The following is a 12947-nucleotide window of genomic DNA, read 5'->3' as shown; positions in this document are numbered from 1 at the left end:
AAGACTAAGTTATTTTAAGAATGTGTAATGTTTATTATGGATTATATGTGTATTTTGTGCCTATCACATGGCTCCAGCCAAGAAAGCAGCAACAGGGTGAGCAAAAAGGCTTCTAGAGAGCTGTCAAAAGGAATTTTTTTACAAAATTTTGTTTGGAACTGAATTTCACAGAAGGCACAATCTGATAATTCCTAGATATATAGGTTCCCCCCATGCTGGAGGGGGTGTTGAAGTCCAGTTTCTGACTCTGGGAGGGGAGAATTCAATATCACACCCCAGTTGTGTGTTTTGTTGGACACATGGCACAACAAGAGAGGTTTAAAATCTAATGAATCCTAAGAGTCTGTTGCTATGTCCTAATTCAGGATAGAATATAAACCAAGACTTTGTTTTTCTTCCCATTGCTTTTGATGGGAAGAAAGTGGGTTGAAAGTGGCTTTATTAATTTAATAAAATAGCTCCAAAAGAGGACAACAGCTCCCTCCCATATCACAAGGGTAGAGAATAATTCAGAATTCTCCAAGGTTGTAAAATTCAGGATAGAATTGTATTGACCCAACCTTTCCTCTTCCAAAAATAAAATAAAACAAAATAAATAAAATAAAATAAACCCTAAACCCTATTGATTTACATAAGTATCACAATAAAATATATGTAACAGCTTTTTTTTTTTTAATCCATTCAATCATGTCTGATTCTTGGAGACTGCCTGGACAAGTCCCTGCAGTTTTCTTGGCAAGGTTTTTCAGAATTGGTTTGCCATTGCCTCCTTCCTAGTGCTGAGAGACAGTGGGTGGCCCAAGGACACCCAGCTGACTTCCTGCCTAAGGCAGGACTAGAACTCATAGTCTTCCGGTTTCTAGCCTGATGCCTTTAACCACTACACCAAACTGACTCTCATAACAGCTTTGCAAATCCTTAAAAATGGGCACTTTGGAACATACAGGAACATGGATGAAGCATCTCCTTTCAAATGGTTAAAGCCATCACATCTTTGTTCAGACTTGCATTATTGTTGCAAAAAGGGTTCCTGGCTTTCGCTGAAAGTTTGTACATGCTCAGTGAGCTCACTTTGCTGGGAAAAAAATGCCGTGCAGATTTGCAAAATCCTAATACATAATGTAAAGGGATTCTCTTTTTATTTTTTTGACCTTGAGGAACCTAGGTCAAAATGGAGGTTAGCCATTTTGACATTAGTAGTATTTTAATAACAAATACAAATTAAACAACAGCAGCAAAAGTTAACCTTTTCCCCCTCCAATTTCACAAATCAGAATTCTGCAGAGGTTACACGTACTGTAGATGCTGCTTGGGCAAGGAACCCCCTTTTATCCTGACCACCACTGATGCTTCATTCCAGCTCAGATGGGAGACAGGATTGTGAGCAGCGTATAATATCCAGAAAGCCATGTCATATTAAGGTAGCCATATAGGTGGATAGAGTATTAAAATAGAGAGGAAACAGTAGAGCATGCTGTTGGGAATCAGTCCTGTAGATAAGTAATCAGCCTGCAAGTACAGATAGATCTAGACTGCTAGGAATGGAATACTGGAAGCATAAATAGTCAGCAATAGTTTGGTTTCTCTAGAGCTTCAACTCTTTAGCATTTAGAGTGCAACTATCAGGTAACCGGAAACTAGACAGTGTAGCAGAAAAGACTCATGTTTATCCAGTATCGTGATCAGTGGAAAGCCCCTTTCCTGTTTCCTGAAATCATTTTGCAAGTGATTGTGTGAAGTTCAATAGACTCGGAGCACTTCTTTGAAGCTGTTGGATAGTTCTAGCTTTGAGCCATCGGCTTGTAGAACCTGGGAGGAAGTGCTCCAGATTTTTTTAGAGCTTGACCCAAACCACAGTCCTTAAACATAAAATATTTAAATGTATTGACAGTCCATTGCATTTATGAATTACTTTGGAATTTTTTGTATTGTGTAGTGGAAAAATGGTGAACAGCTTCACAGTTCTTATTCTATTTAATCTTATTTAAGCCTAGATATAATAATTTATGACGATTCAATCTAGATAAAAATCTTATTAAGTATGACATATTTTGGGTATTATAATTTTTATGCATACACATAAAGCCTGTACCTGACTTGAATATAAGAATACAACATGGGGCTTATATTAACTTAAGAGGTAATTACATTTTCATACAGGTCATTATTAGCTCCAATTTATAATTTTTATGTATCCCTCCATTTCATCACCTAGTCAAATATATTTCTGCAATTTGGGAGGCTAGAAATGTACTCTTTGAAGAAAGAAATAAGGGATATTGGGTATCTTAAAAATTCCTTGATTTCCATGTTGCTCACTCTTGATCCTGTTGTGTCCACATTTTATGAGGATGTTTTTCAGAAGCCACTTTTCCAATGATCTGTGCTTTTGAATTCCATCCTACCAGTGAATAAAACTGATTTGTAAATTAAGTGCTCATCATCATAAGGGTTTGCAGCAGTTTGCAAAGGTTTATGATTGCCCCATTAACAGCCAACGTTAACATTTCCCATGGCTACTTATAAATTCTAGCAGATGTAATGTAATGTAATCTGCTAAGCATAAAATTTGGAATGGTTTCTGTGACATTTTGCATTGTAACTAAATGTTTCCCATTGGGCTTGATTCCCATGATGGCAACTCCCTGGATGTTGAAACTCATTGTTAAAACAATAGTTTTATATGGCCTTAAAAAAAAAAATCCTGTATTCAATACTATCAATTGTATCTAATGTTGAGTATAATAATAAAGGAGGAGGTTAATGAATTGAAGTTCTTTCCCTATAACATTGGAATACTCTTGAAATAGAGGATTATCTGCTCTCTTAATTATCTGATTCCTGGTTGAAATTAAAAAAGGACTGTCATTCAAACCCACCCAACATTTGAACAATAATCTAATCCCTTAGTTCAAGTGAATTAAACAGCAGCAATTAGAATCACTGACACAGGGATACTTTAATTGCAATGAGAACGTGTGTGTGTGTATTCATGAGAACACAAAACCTGAAATGTGCTTGATTCTGGGAAGGAGTTGATCAGCTTGCGTGGAATATGATACGAGTCGCTCAAAAAGCGTTTACCACCTTTTAGATTTTCTGAATTTTGCATATTTTTGCCATTGAAAGTTATCTGAGCTTCGTATAAATCTTACTGGTATATAAAGGGAGTCTGGGTGACCAGATGACACTTAGGTTTGGTGCTTGTTTCATTAATTTCATAAACAAAAGTCATCCAAAATTCAGAAAATTTGGAAAGAATGTCTATGCTTTTTCTCACAAGTAAACATGTAGGTGGTACTGGCTATTAAACTGAGGTTAAGACTCCAATGATGGATCTTCTCAACAGCCAATTTAATCCACTGTCACTCCTTCACCATTTACATTCTAGCTTATATATTGAAACCTCAACCTGGCATGTTATGTAAACCTCAACTTTCTCAATCCTTGAGTCTAAAAATGTTTTACAGTGAAATGAAAGATAAATAGAATAAGGTATTTATTTTATTCAGCTAATAACTAGATCTGGGGAGTGTTTCACATTTGATCTATAAAAAGGTGCTTCAGAACATGCAGGAATACAAATGTGACATTTGTCTGTTTCACCTTACAATAGTCCCTTTTCCCAGGATCACACAGCAGCTGTGAAGCCAGCCATATGAATTTGGAAAAAGACCTAGCTGCTTTAAAGCATTGCAGAAAAAACCATACATTCTGGTTCCCACATGCTTCAAAGCCCTTTGGGAAGATCACATCTATGGCACATAGCTCTGTAAATGTAAATTTAATATTTTGTAGGGAGAATACTGCTAATAATTTGATTTTATTAAGCTGTTTGTTTTATTTCATCACTTCTTGAATTTGTCTGTGGTGCCTAATGAATGAATGGTTTACAGAATTGTTCTCTTTTCTATTTCATGATTCAATGCAGCTTCATAATCACCATGAAGGCAGGAATTGCTGTTTTCTATAACTTGGCTTTTTGTTCTGCAAAGCAGGTTGAATATAGAATGTTGACTGAGTTTTTCTTTATTTGTTAATATTCCCCAAATACATCAAGCCAAGCTCCAAGACCTTAAGACAAGGCATTGGAAAAAAGTAACAGATATAGCCATAATTATTTCCCTGGATCTTTCAGTGAATTAAACATATAGGTTCCACCTCTAATTTATGTAAGCGATAGTTCAGTCCCTCATCTTCTGATCTAAGTAGAATAATTTGTGTCTTCTTGGGAGGTAGAATGATCATGGCTTCCCTAAAGCAACTGTTCATGAATATCTATGTTCAGACTGCACCTGTTAAAAATGTGATATTTGATAGTTAAAGTAAAAGAGATGTGAAGGCTTCCTAAAATGTCATTTCTACTTCGGGAGGAATCTGAACATAAAATTCATATGGGGGAAAGTGTTTCAGATGTTTATCAAAGCACTGCTCTTATGAGTGATTAAGATATTTCCAGCCAGATAAGTATGGAGACCTTTATTTTATTTTAATTATATTTCAAATTTGGTCACTGCCCATCTCACTAGGAAGTGACTCTGGGCGGTTTACAGCAAAAACAAAAATAAATAAATAAATAAATATTAATTAAAATGCAATAAAAAGGCCATACAATAACAACAACAGCAACAACTTCCATCGATAGAAATGTTTTGTTACAGAAGGTCATGGGGACTCTGACAAGGTTGAAGAGTGGAGGCAAGGAGCTGAACTACTCGTTATGAAAGTCCATATCTTGATAACCTTAAGAACAACAGCGACAACGACGTACTCATGATATCAACAAAATAAATAAAATATCCTTGTTTTTTTCTTTTCCTCTTTCTGACAGACTGGTCTTTGCAAAGCTAAAACTCTTAATGATAGCCATAGAATACAAGTCAGAGAAACGGGAAAGTAGGTATGTAACAGTGTACCAAAACATTTTCATAATGCATCTTTGATCACTTGGCCTGCGTGAATTTCTTTCTTTCTTTCATTCTTTCTTTTCCTTTCTTTTTTTCTTGCTTTCTGGATGGGTTTTTTATATTTATAAAAGAATTTTATATTCCAGGCATTCTGGCATCATGGTGTCAACTCACATACCTAATCAAAAGGCAGCATCATGCCTCAAATTCCCATAAAACTGATGAAAAGAAACACTATTTTAATTTGTATTGCTTTTAAGGCAGATGGTTTCTGCTTGGTCCCCTGCACTAAGGAATGTAAGTTCTCAATTAAAATTAAACCTGGCCAGAGCTGATGAAAGATAACTTTAGAATCCTAAAATCCCAGTTTGGTTCCTCCCTAGAACTTATTTGTAGCCCGGTGCAATCTAACCAGTGTAAGTACTTCCAAATGACAGATGTAAATCTATACATAGGATTGATGCACTTTGAATCCTATGCAAAGCTTGCCTTGAAAGACCACAATCAGAGTGCTATAAGTATATTACCCCAGGCAAACAGAGAGATGAATTATAAAAATGTTCTGCCAGATAATTGTTCAAGTTCAACACGAGGCTCATCTATAGCTTGGTGTTTTGGTCCATTTGGAATTTTTGACATTTTTTAAAAAGACAATTCTAACTTAACTCCTTTTCCCATCGTAAAAGATAATAATCTAAGATAGTTATCATTTCTGCTAAAAGATTCCCAGCCTCTAAAGATGTGAGATCCTGATTTGTGTCATGCATTTTATTCCATCCATCCTTCTTCAAAGCAGAACACAGCTGGATTCTGGATATGTTTGCTCTTATTCTTAACCTCCCACTAATTTTATTCTCATGACAATCCTCTGTTTTAAGCTAAACTGAAGAATAGTGACTGACTCATGGCAATAGAATGAGATTTATGACTGAAAGGAACTTGAATAGGTCTTCCTATTCTAAAAGCCAAAGATATGCACTATCTCCCTTATGGGTAGATTATGACTGTGAAAATAGTCAGGAAAAATGGAAGCCCACATACTGTGGACATCCCCATCTCCTCAATGCATCCTGCCGAGATTGTCACCAAATCCAATATTCCAATGAACTCAAGGAGAAGGCATCTCCTAATTCCATTTTATTGAAGTTCTTCATTAACCTTACACTGCCCAGAGTCGCTCTGCAGTAAGATGGGCGGTGACAAATTTGAAATATAAATAAATAAAAATAACATAAAAATAAAATTTCTAAGATGCATTATGGAATTGGAAGATCCGCAGATTTCATATCTTCAGTTCATTGGTGTCTTCTGTCCTGCTCTATGATAGCTAAGAAAGTATTTAAAACACACACACACACACATTTTTTTCCCCATACGATCACACTCTTTTTCCATTTTTAAATAGCATTACTAACCTTATATATTGTTATATAGCTGCCCATCTCACACAAAGCGACTCTGGGTGGTTTACAACAATTAAACAAAATAACAAGTGGATCAAAACAAGCATTTTAAAAAGATAAACAGTTATTATTAAAATAAAAATGTTATCACACCTTTTTTAAAAAATTAGATTTTAAAATATACAAACCCCATGGAAAGTATGGCAAAGCTTCATTCCCCCCCAACCCCCCCGGCAGACTCAATCATGGCAGAGGTTCCTTTATTGCTCTCAGTGCCACCGAACAGATTTTTAAGTGAATCAGGTCCAAGTTTGATCCAACTTCTCCCAAGTTTATCTCCATTAATATTCTTGACATCCTCCCTCCTGTTTCACAGTCCAAGGCCCCTGTGGAACAAAGTTTTTTCAGCTTCCTTCCTTCAGATTCTTCTCCTGCTCAGTGGGAGAAGAATTGCTGACTTTAGTGGCTGATGTATCCTGTCCATATTCTGAGGAAAGTAGGTGTTAGCCAGGGACCAGGGACATTTGGTAGCACAGCTGACATCACATCACAGTTATCTCACAGAACTGGTCAAACTTTGACCTATTGATGTGAATGGGGAGCATTTTTCAACATTCACAGAGTCAAAGATGAGTACAAAATGAGAGGAAGTACTTTACACAACCTGAAACGGATCCTTTGAATTGAACATTTCAAATGAAGAGTTTCTCAGATATAACTATGTTGCTGGTCCTGCATACAAAGATATCCTAGCATCAGGTGAAATTTAAACATAGATCAGTTCTAGGACACCCAATTTGCCCTCATCATTTTTGAAAATGATTTCCTTTCTCCAGATTACTGATTTTTTTGCCCCATATCAGTTTTTTTTCTTCATTATCATACGTGCTTTATGAAAACCCAGATTCAAATTTCCTAGTTATGCCAAGGTTTATAGCAATAAGAACCCTGTTTAGAAATTTGCATCTCCTGTAACAAACAATATGCAAAAAATTTCACGTGACCCCAGATATTTGTTTTATGTTATTGAATATTAATATCTAATTTATTTCAGAGGCATCCCATTTGCCAGAACCATGAACTTCAGCATTTTCAGCACTTCATTCAGGAGTACATTCAAAATAAAGACTGGCACTCAGAAACTCCCTTGATACAATATAAATGGAAAGCCAAAACTTGATTTTTACCCATGCTACTCATTATAGAATGGGTAACAAACACAAATGAAATATTGAATACAATTGCTTGCACAAGATTCATTAGCGCTTATATTCATGAATTCCACCTCTGTTTCTCTGCAGTAATTTCTTTTGTTGCAAATTACTAATATGTATAACAGTCACCATTTCCCTTTCAGAAGTACTGGACAATCTATCTCCCCTTTAATTTAATGGAACCTTTTGTGCCCTTCAAAAGGACTTGGAGGTTACATACTAGAATAGCCTCTTATAGATTAGGGGGGGATCCAGAGGATTTACGCAGATAAGGATTGTTCCTAGAATTGAAAGAGTGGTTTGCATATAAAATTTGCATTTAAATTCTGATAAGTAGAACTGAGGTCATTAATCACTGATACCTTAGTCATATCAATGCTCCTTTTCAACAGTAACAGCATATAGTTGAGGATGGAATTGTGGTCCACTGAAATCTTTGCTCAGACAGAAATGATGTGTCTGAAACAAGGAACAGTCCTGACATCATAGCCCACAGGAATGCACTCTGACTGACACTTTGGGGAAGATGTGTTGCCCATCATCCTCACCCAAAGAGAACTAAACAAATGTATGTACTGTGAAAATGACAGCAAAATCGGTCCTTCTTCCGATTTCTCACAAGTTGGATGTGGACCTGGAAACCAAGATATTCTGCTGAAATCCTTTACTTTTAGGGATAGGTTTTACTACTGTTTCGGCGAAAAGGGATTTCACCATGCCCTGCAGTATTCTGCAGTTTGAATTAAATCAGCCCACCTTGCTGAACTTTGTAAAAAAATACATTTCATATGCCTTTGATGTCCTTGAATTTTTAAGAAAAAGTAAAAACTAAAACATCCCTGGTAAGAGCACTCTTGGAGGAAAGTTTCTAAAATAATGATCATTCCATATGATCCCTTTAAAAGGCCACAATCTCTTTCCTCAAATTCTAATTTGGTGGTGACTTTATTTATTTATTTGCCAGATATAATAAAAATGGAAAAATAGTTAACATTCTTCTCTCATACCCCAATGTTTATCCCTCTGTTGGACCTTCTCCTTGTCTCTCCATTTTATTTGTCCTCATTCACAGCAGAAATCCCTTTTTTTTAAAAAAAAAAAAGGGGGGGGGAAAGTAGGTTTGGAGAACTTCAGATAAAAGTGTTGTAGTTTTTTTTGGCCTTTGTTTTGGTGTCACTTGGTTTCTTATCAAAGTGTTTGATTTGCAATTTTTTTCTTGTCGTTTGCAGAAGCCGAAAGCGGTATGCCCTCTTCGTTTCCTTTCCTTCCAACCTCAATCCTACCTTCACTCCTTCTAACTTCAGGACTAATTCCTTACCAAGAATACAGGAAGATAACATCTTTGTCTATCTTTCATATATATATATATATATATGTAATATATATGTAATACATATAAATATATATATATATATAAGCCCCAAAGTTTCAAAGAGGAGAGAAAATTTGATAGCAACAGTTGGTTTCTTCATTGTTTCTTATGTCTTATGCACTAACTTCTTTGCAGGAATAATACCCACATAAATTAAATTTAGCCACCGGGCATTGTCTTAGGAAGAAAGATTAATTCAAAAGAAGATATATAAGATTCATTCAATAGGAGAACTGTCTCTCCTGTCCAGTACTCCTTTTCACCTGTTTAATGTACTTGCGTTTTGTTGCAACCGTGTCTGCTTCATGTCTATTAACTTTTGCTGTTCATTGCTTTGACATCCCCCCCACCCCTTCAAATTCCCCCCACCAAGTATTCTTTCAGAGTTTCTGTTCCACACAGTACTTCGTGTCCTTCCCTTCCACCACTCATTAGTCAAGTATGAATGCCTTGATTTTTTTTTGTTTTTTGTTTTCAGTTTTGAGCCTAACACTGAATCAGAACAACTGAAATATAAAACCACGCAGAAGCTACTATAGTTTTAACGATGGCCATCGTGTAGCTTTTTGTAGAAGACCATTGACTGGAATATTTGAATGGGTTGGCTTCTTTTCCCCACTTTGTGCTGGCCTGTTTTGCCTACTACGTATTGTGCTGATATTCAGTACTCAACTTGAACTTACATGCCACACAGCTGTTGTGTATTTGAGATCAGCAAGGCATGGATAACCAAATCCCTTTGATTTCTCTCTCATTTTATTCATCTGAATGCCTCAAACTGTACACTGGCACTCCTTAATTCTTGACCTATTCTGATTTCCTTTTGAATTGCATACCCTGAATCGGTTGTTTTCTCTCTCCTGTTCCTGCTTCTGTCTTATCATTCTGTGTAGTATGTAATATTCTTTCTGTTTAGTTCTTATATCCTGTGGATTTGGAGTAGATATGTGAACAAGAGAGGTCGCTTCCTGACAGTTTGGCATTATTCATATGATCCAACTGCAGAGAAGTTACTGCAACACTTGGCATCTTCAAAGGATCTGCAGTTGTTGCACCTCTTATATGGCTTCTTGTTTACCAGTAATTTTAACCGTGTGGTAAAGGCATGCATAGTGTGTGCAAAAAGTGTGTGGTTTAAAAGTGTGCTGCCTTGCTCCCAGAAGAGAATGACACAAATCTGGCTTAATATAGGGTGTCTGTGCTGATTCATGGACAACGGGCATCCATCAGCTTTAGAATGTGTTGTATTTGGTTCAACACATTTGACTCAGAGCAACTTTTGATATGGTAAAAGGCAGCTAATAAATCTGTTGGCCATCCACATTTAGTACCAAGGACTTTATTCTCTGGGAGCAACGCTTGGAATTGCTTGCTTTAGTGATTATGCAGCTCTAGTGTTCTGTAGCTTTATGAAATGTTTTGTCATTTGCCTACTCTTTGGTGTCTACAGTGATTTCTTTTCCTCTTTATGTAAATCTGTATTAACATTAGTCTGGAAAGTCCTGAAGAGTGCTAGCAGAGAGACTCTCTGCTCCCACAAGAAATACATGTGCATGTCTCTATGCTGTCTACAAATATGTTTTAAAGAAACTCATAAGGAAAAAAGTAAAATTGTATCTGTCATTCATAAATACTTCAATGGCTAAAATTCATTTTAAGGAGATCTTGGTGGACCATTTGGCACAGCCGATGGACCAACCAATCTTCAAGAAAACCTTGCCTGTAATCAGGAATATCCCATCTCTGTTAAACTAAATACAGCATTGCAACCATGATGGTGAAAAATACATTTTATTGTTATCTTAATTGCACGGGGAATGGTACAGCACATCTACCATAGCATGAAAGTTACTACTACTTTTTTTTAGTCACTCATCCCATTGAAAAGCTTGACATTTGACCTACACATGAGTTCAGAATATTGTAGATATTTCAGTGTGCTTTCAGTGCTGAGGCATGCAAGACACGGATTTGGACTTATTCACTGGCATAACAATTATATGTATAGATTTTGAAGTTGTGTTCTCATTTCTTCCTTGAAAGACACATGTATTTCCCTTTAGAGTAGGTTGATATGCCCTTAGCTCCCCTAGTATTCAAGACCTAATAGGCCTTGGCTATAGTGTTGGCTTTTATTTACAATGGGGATCTCTAATTATCAGCAGAGGACTGAAGGTTGAACTGCATGTTGCATTAAGATGGAACATACAGCTGATCCTCTCTTCTCTTTTGCTCCAAATGAAGTTGAGAGACAGATCAGAACTCTTACATGCTGAGGAAAGAAAAAAAGCTTAATTACAGGCACTCATCCAACTCTACCACTTGCTTTCTGAAATTCTGTCTCCTTCTTCACGGAGGTTAGGAATAAAGAATGAAAAATGTCCAGGCAGCAAATTACATAAGCAAAATGCTGAGAGGTTCAGTGCCATCCTTGTGGGCTTGGTCAGAATGAGGAAAGCAACTTATGCCATTGCAATACAAGCCTCGCTTTTTTCTATGCACATTGCGACATTGCACAAATTCCCAAATGGGGAAGCACTTGCAAAATGATGCTGTAACGTTTGTTTTTGTCCAAATGATGAAAGCAACGAGATCCTTCCCCCTATGTTTATGAGGGTTGCAATCTGTCTTGGGGAACAGGGAACATGCTTTAGAAGTAAGAGTCAGTGATATATTCTGTACTTAATGTAACATGTAGTTTGACCCATAGAACTGGAAGCTTCAGTTTCATGGATGGAGTAGTGGTTGAACAGATTGACCCACAGTTAAAATTTGTCTAAGATTTAACTAATGCATGGTATAGTTTTGCTGAAATTTTATGCTTTCATAGCAGGAAGGAATTCCTACTGATTTAGAAGTAATTCTCATTGTCCTAAATCAGTGTTTCTCAACCTCAGCAACTTTTAGATGTGTGGACTTCAGCTCCCAGAATTCCCCAGCCTGACCGAATAAATATTCACAGGATTGCTTTAGACCATTTTATTTACAAAGATACAGATTTTTCTGACATACAATTCACTCTGTCTTTCAATTATCCCATAGTGAGAGCCACATTAAATCAGGCTGTATAAGAATTTAAGTTTAAGTTCAACTTTCTGCTCAATCACAGTGGGGCTACCATTAATTCTGAACCCACTGAAGTTTATTCCAATGAATATTTAACATAAAACAATTGGAAATATTATTTCAGGCTAGAAGGGAAAGGAAAAAATGTCGAATTTACCTACTGGTTAATTAAATGCAACTTTGCATTCTAATGTTATATTAATTTGGCAATTTAAAAAAAAATGGTCATCAATGTTCCATTTAGAAACGAACCAAGAAAAATACAAGCAAAATAAAACTGAAATGTGGATTGCATTGTATATTAAAAGTCACATTACAATGGAAGAATTCTAGATAGTACGAATAGGTAGAGGAACTACAAAGCTTAAAGGTATGTAAGTGCTTTTTCCCATATTGCACTTTATAGCGAACAATTTTTTTTAAAAAAATCCTAACTTAGAAACAACGGTAATGCAGATACTTTCATGCAAAAGCCAGACTTCCCCCAAATCCTCAGGTTTGAGAAACTGAAAAGAGCATATAAACATGGTAGTTAAATAATCTGTACTTAGGGATAAAATTCTTTATTACTCACCTGGCATTGTGTGATTTGATATCTGAAATTTTCACATACAATTTGTCAGTGTACAGTAAAAATATCAGAGAGAGAGATCTATTTCCTGTGTTCAAGCATGGATTTTGCTATTTGCTATTCCAGCCGAAATGTTGCCATCTCCTCCCTGCACATGACTTCCTTGTCTCCCTGAATCCACCATAGGTTTTGCACCTTTTTATCCAATATTTTTGAAATATTGTTTAAATTCAGGAAATCTGCTCCAGCATAGGTTTTGCTGTTCAGGAAATCTGCCAAGCCACAGAGCAGTCCAGATTTGGCACACTGAAAAATATTAGCCATCTCATGAACAATCTAGCCCCCTTCCTTGTATTTTGTTTCAATAATAATGTGTGTGTGTGTGCGTGCCTTTGAGTCAGTGTTGACTCCGGG

The 12947-nt window shown here is 36.3% G+C and overlaps 1 protein-coding gene across 4 annotated transcripts in view; it reads left to right on the top strand.

The window, feature by feature from the left end:
• Window positions 1-12947, top strand: part of KCNMA1 (potassium calcium-activated channel subfamily M alpha 1) — a 523843-nt gene that overhangs the window by 374003 nt on the left and 136893 nt on the right. For all 4 annotated transcript variants that reach the window (XM_088128983.1, XM_088128982.1, XM_088128975.1 and 1 more), the window contains exon 16: window positions 4832-4900. In XM_088128983.1, coding sequence (XP_087985109.1) covers window positions 4832-4900 — 69 coding nt within the window. The remainder of the gene's footprint in view (window positions 1-4831; window positions 4901-12947) is intronic.

Source organism: Python bivittatus, unplaced genomic scaffold (genome assembly GCF_059951505.1).
Source record: "Python bivittatus isolate LINGU-HERP-01145 unplaced genomic scaffold, Pbiv_v1 ctg000050_np1212, whole genome shotgun sequence".
In the NCBI taxonomy this organism is placed as follows: domain Eukaryota; kingdom Metazoa; phylum Chordata; class Lepidosauria; order Squamata; family Pythonidae; genus Python; species Python bivittatus.
This window is presented reverse-complemented; position numbering and strand designations above follow the sequence as displayed.